At 46.6% G+C, this 8,661-nt stretch overlaps 2 protein-coding genes across 2 annotated transcripts; one reads left to right on the forward strand and one right to left on the reverse strand.

Annotated features, from left to right (window-relative positions):
- The first annotated feature begins 695 nt into the window (after window positions 1–695).
- LOC104272640 (chromosome unknown open reading frame, human C19orf12) lies at window positions 696–953 on the forward strand. The gene has a single exon (XM_009867691.1). The coding sequence runs from the start codon at window positions 720–722 to the stop codon at window positions 951–953; it is 234 nt and encodes a 77-aa protein (XP_009865993.1). The 5' UTR covers window positions 696–719.
- A 3,966-nt stretch (window positions 954–4,919) lies between these two features.
- Window positions 4,920–5,741, reverse strand: PLEKHF1 (pleckstrin homology domain containing, family F (with FYVE domain) member 1). The gene has a single exon (XM_009867690.1). It carries the CDS (start codon window positions 5,739–5,741, stop codon window positions 4,920–4,922), a length of 822 nt encoding a protein of 273 aa, XP_009865992.1.
- Between the last annotated feature and the right edge of the window lie 2,920 nt (window positions 5,742–8,661).

An 8,661-nucleotide genomic window follows, 5' to 3' on the forward strand; every position in this document is an offset into this window, starting at 1 on the left:
GCTGTCGAAGAGCCCTGTGTTGCAAGTGTTGGAAGAGCAGAGCTGTGTAGGACTGCAAGGCTAGTTTCTCAGCAGCAGCCACCTCATGTCAGCTGTAGGGGATCCCTCTGCAGTTACCTCGGTGACCTGGAACCCCTCTACTCACCAGAGCATTTCTGGGCCAGCTGGGGTGGGTGGGGTGTTGATTTGGTGCATGAAAGCATGAGTGTGTCTAGTCCCAGGAAGCTCGGCTGGGTTTGGTCTCTGTGAGCCCCTTCTGAGGGGTGGACTTGCTGGGAGCAGGAGGCTGTGATGTTTGGCTCCGTAGAAGCAGAAAGCTTTGATCAGTCTGGGATTCTCTGGTGGGAGATTGTGTTAAGGGCACTGATGAGGCAGTTGGTGGCCAGGTGTTTTCCTTGTGCCTGGTTTTACTTAGTAGTAGAGCTTACCTAGAGAGACCAGTGCCCCGAAGGAGTGTTATTTTCTTTTCAAGCTCTTAGCTTTGGTTGTGTAAAGAGTTCCTTTGTGATTGCTGTGGATGTAAAAAACTTTTTTAAAAAAATCCTTCTTGGTGCTTTGAATGTTATATATGAACCTAGTTGAAGTAGATGCATACGCAGCTCTGCGCTGATTTGGAATAAAGGCAGGAACAGTGTTGATGAAGGCTGTGAGTAGAATCTCGTGTTTTAACATCTCCCTCTTTTCTAGGAGGAGCACTTGGTGGAGTTCTTGGTGCCTGGATGACCACTGGACAGTTCAGGCCAGTCCCTCAGATTTTACTGGAATTGCCTCGTGCTGAGCAGCAGAAACTCTACAAGGAAGCTGTTGCTGTTCTCGGGCACTTGGACTGGACTGATTTTGCTCAGCTGATTCTTCTTGTAATGGGAAATGCTAGTCTCAGGCGGAAGCTGACAGGAGTGCTGATAAATTACCTCAGCAAACAGCTAAATGCGAAGATACAGTATAGAGAATAAGCCTTGCCAAAACAGGCTTTTTACAGTGTAATTAATTTTACTTTGACAATTGTGATTCTTCAGCCTAGTAATTATTAGTTATCAGTACTAATTATGAATATAGGTGTATCTAAGTATTGTTTGGGGGTTGGATTTTTGGTGGTCCTTTTTTTTGTGAGGATAGTGTTATATTACTGCATTCTCCTGACACTGACTTGCTGTGTAATTTCAAAGTATTCTCCACTAAGACTGAATTCAAAATCACTGAAGGGAATTAATGTTGCTTTTATGGTAATTTATGGCTTGTTAAAATTTTAAAAGTTATTGTGTTTTATTTAGGAGATTTAATCCTGTCTGTGTAAGTGCTTTAAATTTTGTCTGTGAATGGCATATAGGTGCCAAAGTAGCCAGGGCAGTGTCAGCAGATTTGATGCTAACATTCAAGTTTTGCTTTCCGTGTTCAGTGCACTAGTGTTCTCCTTGTTACTGACAGCTACAGGACTGTCCTCTAGCTCCTCTGTGCCCAGCTGAAGAGGAATCATTTTACTGAGTGCCAAAACCTCTTGCATTTTTCAAAAGTACCTGGGCTCATTTCCACTCGAGGGAGCAGAAAGAGCATTTTGAGCCAGTCCAGTTTCCCAGACCAGCACACCCTGGGGTTGGGCAGTGCCCCAGCTGGTGTGCAGCAGGGATGGATGGCTGCACAGTCCTGTGTCCTTTGGGCTGTGACACCTTCAGGCAGAGGTTGAGCAAGGAACCCCTTCCGGCAACTGGTATCCATGCGTCATGTTTAGGAGCCTTTCAGGAGGAGGTGACCATGCAGAATCCCTAGCCTGCAGATGTTTATTCAAAGTGAGCATTCAAGCTACCACTCTTCCTAGTCACATGGGTTTGCAAATTTTAATGAATCCCTGGTAAGGCATTTATTTAGCTCAAAGAAAGAAAAAGCCCAAACCATCAGGAAATGCCCCATTAATGCACTGGAAATAGAATCAGGCTGGAAGACTCCAGGCTGGACTGTAACAGCAGCTTGTGATGTAAAATCCATGTGTTAGGAAGCCAAGAGCGCCAGGCTGTAATCCCAGTGCTGAGCTCCCCACTTTGGCCAATGAAACTACAGGAATTGAGGGGAAAAGCTTTGTTTGAATTTCCCAGTGTTTTACTGGGTAGCCTCCTTTTACCATATGCATTAACAGTGTAAGGGTCGCTGGGTTACTTGGAGCTTCCATGCAAAACGTCTTCCTGAACCCCTGGCAGCCCTGGCCTTGCCGGGTCCCCCACCTGGCAGCAGCTGTGGCGCAATATCCTGACGCGGCCGGAGGGGCTCTAGAGCCAGGAGTAGCCCCGGGCGGCCAGCTGGCCGCAGGAGAGCTCTGCCAGCAGGCTCTGGAACACATACGTGGCAGCGGGCATGTAAGAAGACTCTGAAAGCACAAGTGTCCACATGCACCTCCTCAGCTCCAAACCACCAGGTACGGTGTGTGCATGTGATGTGAGTCACCCTTATTCTTTTATTCACGGGAGTGTTGCAGCTTCTGCATCCTTGACTCATCTCCGTACCCACCTCCTGTAAGGAATGGGGATATACCAGTTGCTGGAAGGCCCGTGATTCTAGACAGGACACCCGCTACAGCATGCACAGAAAAAAGGGACTGGGTTGGAGCTGTTGGTTGGTTGGTTTGGTTTTGGGGGTTTGTTTGGGGTTTTATTTTTTTTTCCTTCTGTGATTAAGACAAGCTCTTGCTCAACAGCTTATTTGTTAGAGGCATGCCTGTCCTTCATTAGTGGATCAAAACAGTTCATAGCTTGCTCGGGGCCTTTAATAGTAAGACCTTTGGACACACAAGACAAAGTAAAGCTTATCTCTTAAAAGAACTAAGGAGTGGGTTCAAAACTGGAACACACTTCTGGAGTCAGTTACTAGGAAGAAACTGGGAGTTTTGCCTCAGGAGCAGGGAACTGCAGCACTTTCTATGGATGCAGATTCAGCAGCTGGGCTATTTTTGGCTTGTGAACAGTTCTAATGGCTGTTTATTTTTAAGGTCATTTTCTGTTTGCATAGCATGTACACCCTTCTGGTGGGTGGGAGGCTTTATGAAAACAATCACTGCTGCACGGTTACGAACAAAGCTTGGAGAGGGATGGAAAAAAAAGAACTCACTGTACTTACTGCTTTGAAACCCAAAAACATCTGCTTAGGTCATAAGGTTTGTTGACCCACTCTAAGCTATGCCCCCACTGGAAAAATAAGATTTCAATTAATACAGGCTACTGTAGGGGATTGCAAAAGACTTGGGAAAACTCAGTCAGATGATAACATGGTATAAATAGGCAGGAAGCATCAGATTTGGCAATTTTTTCTTCACTTGCGCTTACCTTCAAGCAGTGAATAGAGACGTAGAGCATTCACCCCGAGCTGAGGAGTCAGAACTCATGCTGGCTGGCCAGGCCTGACTCCCAGCTCTTGCTTAAGACTCTTGTTAAATAACAACATGCTTTATTGTCATGTTTTCCTGGCTTCTTCCTGTTGGCCGTATCTTTATTCACACACAGTCAAGTGATACAAATTCAATGGAACAGTGGTAGTTTACAAAAGACAGTAAGAATGATTACTTTGAACTGAAATTTAAAAAACCCTAAATCTGGCCATCTGGCAGGGAACGCACTGTTTGGAACAGGTCATGGTAAGGAAACAGTTTATAACATTGGCAGTGTACTCCTAGCCATGTTCCTTTTCCAGAGCATAAAATACACAATACAAAAATATACTAGAAGTATTAACAGAGTTTGTAGAAATGTCTGCTGCAAAACAATTGCTGTTGTCTGATTTTCAGTATATTTACTCTCACACTATATTATGATATATTATGACTTGAATAAACACAGTCTACTTCTAACTTAATTTGAACTTTAAAGTTGATCTCAAATGTAAAGTATTGGGCTTGGCTCCTAGAAGTACAGAAAGGACCTTAACTTTGGACTCATGAGACTGAGAGACATGAAGGTGAGCCCACAAGTGTGCATTCAGTGCCTTGGGCTCTGAAGTGGAAGTTGGTGTACTTCATAGGATTATAGTTTGGGCATTTTCCTGGATGTTTCAAGACTTAACAAGTCTTCCCTGGGCTATCCTTTTATTACCTGATAGGCTTGAGTTCATCAAGTTGCTGGTACTCTGGTGGAACTGCCTGGTTTTGAGATCTGGGGCTCTGCACCTAGTTAAGTCAACTGTGGCAAGTCCTTCCCTCCTTATCTGACTCCTCTGGATAATTTTACCTGTTCCTCTGCCCTCTCCTTCCTCCCTCCCAGCTCAGTACCACCATAATGGCCTGTTCCCATGTGAGCGAGCTGGATGCTCCAGTGCTTTGCTAAAGTTGCTCACGCTGAGACTGAGATGAGCTCCCTGCACTGGGAGCACCATTCCCTTAGTGTTTCCAAAGTTGAGAGACCCGGGTGTAGAAACAGAAGCCTGTGCCGACGGAGCCGTGCAGGGATGAGCGGCTGTCCCCTCCGGCTGGCACACCGGCAATGAGAATCTCTGACACAGATGTGATGCTCAGAGGAAATGGCATCTGGAGTGTCCCTTGCCGTGACAGAGGAATGCACCACTGGCAGGCAAGTGTGTTTAACTCCTGAACTTCTTGCTCCTTTTTCTCCCGAGAGCTGATCTCAAAGCGTTTGAGAAAAAGAAGTTAGTATTGCTTTGTTCTTGCAGATGGGAAGACTAAGGCACCTAAGGGTGAGCTTGTTTGGCCAAGGCTGATCTGCAGGTCTTTGCTGCAAAGAGAGGGGCTGTTGCTCTCTGTGTTCACGTCGTACAAGATGTTTTCAGAGGGGTAATCCCATCGCTGCTCCCCAGACATACACTACATAGAGGGGCCAAGATCCACCTTTCTAGGCATGGCCTCCAGAATAAAAATCAAGAAGGACGTGCACTGGAGGCCAGAAGTTGGCTTCCTAGTGTCTAAATGCCCCTGACTCCCAAGGAGGTCAGCTGTGGAACGATGACCAGGATACTTCTGAGGTATAAAACTCTGTGTCTGCTGGCCACTGCTCAGCTTTTTCGTCATCAGACTTGTCGCTGTCATCACCGCTGGAGGGTTCGTAGCCTGGGATGGCAGAGCGGATTGGCTCTGGCTGCCTGCAGTCCACCTCTGCCTCCTTCCTCTCCTCTGCCAGCAGCTGCCTGTAGCACAGGTTGCAGACCCTCAGGGGCTTGGGGGACAGCCGGGGCATCAGGAACCTCTGCCTGGAGCAGTCTGCGCAGACGACAAAGCCGCACTTGCGGCAGTGGTGCCTTCGGGTGAGCGTGGAGAACTTGGTCTGCGTGCAGCGCATGCAGATGTCTGTCGCCTTGTCTGGGATCCAGGGAGCTGCGTGCTCAGTGGAGGGCTGCCGGCCCGTCTTTGTCAGCAGGTGCCGGATGCACTCCTCCAGATGACTGATCCACTCCTTCCTCTCCGTGAGGGAGGCTGCGGAAACCACAAAGGATTTCTTGGAGGTTTTAATCATCCAGCGGTTCTTCATCTGCAAGGTGTCTGGCAACGTCTCCAAAGTAACATCTTCAAGGGGAATGATGTGCTGGGAATTGTACTTCCTTTTGTTGATGACTATACTGCCGTAAACGAGGATGTCATTGAAAAGGAAGAATATGCGAGGCTTTGGTTTCTTGCGGCATTCTTTGGTTAAAATCCCTTCTCCTAGAAGGACCCTTCCTGGCACAGCTAAGGGCTGTCCAGAAGCCCCAAAGCAGTTTTCCACAGCAGCAATGCGCTGGCTGTTGATCTCAGTATTTGCAAGATGGTCCACCATCTCTGGCTCACTCTGAAAAGAGGAAAACAAAGAGGAAAGTGGTGAAGCTGCAAACATCTGCACCAGGGTGAGGCTGAGTAGCGAACGCATGCACAGGTGAGACGCTCCTAATGCAACCTCAGGTTATGAGTAATCTCCTTACTACTCCTCACTTCAGCTTGTTATCTTCTTAAATTGATTTTAAAACTTTCTGACCTCACTTTGCAACAGGCCCATCTATACTGGGATAGTTACATTTGCAGCAATGGAAGCACATGGAGGCAGAGCCAGCTCTTCCATTACAGCTGCGCCTTTTACCAGTGTAACTGCGTGCCCATAGTAAAGGGAGACGGTTGGTGTGAACCTGCTCTTCTGCAGGGATAAACACGTGCTTAGGAGTTACCACACTGTGACAGCTGAAGGGTACCAGGACCCCACTCTCTTGATAATGGGTTCTAACTGATGCTGGGCTGGACACAGGCTCAGGAAGGAGATCTGTGGTCTCAGAAGCCTCCTGTTTCTGACTGCCCACCTGCTTTCTCAAGGATTTAGACACAGACACACCCCACAATGCCATCTTGGGCCAGAGCTGAGGCAGGAACAAAGCAAAGCAGTATCACTTGTTCCTGCTGGTCTTCCCTGTGTGACAAAAAGGTGGCGGGGGGGAAGGAAAGAAGAAAGCACCCGCTACGTGAATAAACCCACACAAACCAAGCCCTTCCTCCGTTACCCCAGTTATATGAGGGCTGCTGGTGCTTCTATTTAAAAGACAAGTCATTCTGAAAATAGTCTGATCTCTGCTAAAGGGGAAGTGGAAGGCAGCATGCTCATCCCTTCCCACACCTCTGCACGCTCATTATCATATAATCTGGGGTTTCGATAGTCTGTTGGGGCTTTTTTCTAATAGAAAAACCTAGATAAGGGTAATTCTGAAGTGAAAGCAAATATGTGTTATTGGTAGTTTGCAGTAAGGAAAGTGCTGCGTGTTGTAAGGTGAACTTTTCATTGCCCCTCTGTGCTGAAGGGTGCTGCCCCAAGGCCACTGACCACGGGAATGTGAGTCATTTTCCTCCTCGAGCGAGGTAGCTCAGGCATCATGAGGTAGCTCTGAAATCACAGGGGTTTCCTATGAACAAATCCTTGGATGAGGAGCTTTTGAGTGAAAGAGCAAGATGAGCATACAAAATAATAAAGGAACAAGAAAAAATGAAATTACAGCTTGGAAAGGACTGGGAATGCAACAAAATACTGTCAAGAATTTTTGGCACCAGCAACACCAAGTGGGATGAACTACAGCAGTTAATCCTGCTCCCACCCATCTCACTTCCTCATGTTTCTGGGTTATGGAGCCCCAGTTCTTACCCTGCTTCTTTTATGTATTTCAGAACCATGGTCCAACCAAGTATGGTACTCGACACAACTATTTCTAGGGATCAACATGTACTGGATCCCAACGGAAATGAAAACGTTTTGTCAGATATAAAGACTTTGCCTGTAAAGAGCCAGGAAACAAGCACATTTTCTAAGAGGAGTGCAAGCCCTGCTACTGTGAAAGCTTTAGCTGTGGCATTGATTTGGGTCCCAGCATAGGCCACAAAGTTCTTGGCCTTGCTGCATGGAGCAAGAGAAGGACCTGGACGGGGGCTGAACACCATCCTGCAACACGAAAGGAATGAAAGTAAGTTCTCGTTACACATCACACTTCAACCTGCAGGGTATGTCCTTATTCCTCCACCCTCTGTTTTGTTACCTAGTTAAAATGCCATGGGATATAAGAAAGAGAAGCTAACTCTGTTCTGGGAACATCTTCCCTGCTAAGACTAAAATTGTCAGCTGCGCTCTAGCCCAGGGTGTTTCCTGAAGGAGTCCTCCCAGGGAAGCAAAAGCAGAGATTCATCTTGTCCTCAGTTCTAGATAGCATTCAGCTCAAGTAACCGCAAACTGATTTCATGTTAATATTGTGACTCACTGCACAGTGACAGACTCGGTCTTTGGAATGGAAGTACTCTGTGACTATGGTAAATAAAGATAGCTGCTGAGCATTATGGTCTCCTTTACTGGGAGGTGAAAGCCTCTCCCTTTGGAACAACAGTGAGGAGAGATAAAAATGAGGTTAAAAATGCTAATGTATTTTATTCATTTTGGTAAATATTTTTTCCCCATTTGCTCAGGTTTGTTCTGTCAGGTCAGCCGGGTCACAGTCCTTATTATCAAGTCAAAAGTATGCACAGGGAGGGTGGGAAGATATATTTTACTTTGTGCTGCTTTTCACAGGAGTTTTTGGCATGGCAAAGTTTGGGGTTGTTTTTTTAATCACGATCTGCTGGTTCTGCATGTGATCAAATATCATGCAGTGAATGTATAGCTCTGTGAATACCACTGATATCCAAAGCAAAAAAAAAAAATAATCCTATTTGGCACTCCACTCCAGAAGCAAGCAAGCTACGTCTTTGAACAATGAGCGCTTGTTCACTTGTGATTATCAACATCCCTTCTGATGCATGCCAGGCAGAGCATTTCAACTCAGCCTCCCGGGTCAGCGAGCTCGAGGTATGTTTTTCAAGTCTGTATGTACCTAAGGCTTAGGTGTAGCAACGTAGTGAGCTGTTCTACCTGATTCTTCCATTCTTGCTGTCGAGCAAAACTGACAGTCATGGTATCCATTGCATACCTAATGCATTCTACATGCAACAGATGGTCCAAGAGTATCGGCACACCGAGATCTGACTGTTGAGGTCTGCCAGGCAAAATACGCCCTCAACCTCATCTCTCTGCAGCTCTCCTTTACTCTCCTTTTTTGCTTTGCTCAGCTGAGAAGCCTTTCCTGGAGTTAGGGCTGGCATAAGCTCTTCCTCACCAAATACAGTAAGCAGGATGCAGCCACCTTTTAGCTAGAGCTGGCATTAGAGCAAGAAAACCAGAGTTCCTCTCCTTTTCCTGC

This window comes from Apaloderma vittatum, unplaced genomic scaffold, assembly GCF_000703405.1.
Source record: "Apaloderma vittatum isolate BGI_N311 unplaced genomic scaffold, ASM70340v1 scaffold35944, whole genome shotgun sequence".
Lineage (NCBI taxonomy): Eukaryota > Metazoa > Chordata > Aves > Trogoniformes > Trogonidae > Apaloderma > Apaloderma vittatum.

Bases quoted from the DNA above. Each gene is read 5' to 3' on its own strand.
- LOC104272640 (XM_009867691.1), top strand. From the start codon at position 720: ATGACCACTGGACAGTTCAGGCCAGTCCCTCAGATTTTACTGGAATTG.
- PLEKHF1 (XM_009867690.1), bottom strand. From the start codon at position 5,741: ATGGTGGACCATCTTGCAAATACTGAGATCAACAGCCAGCGCATTGCT.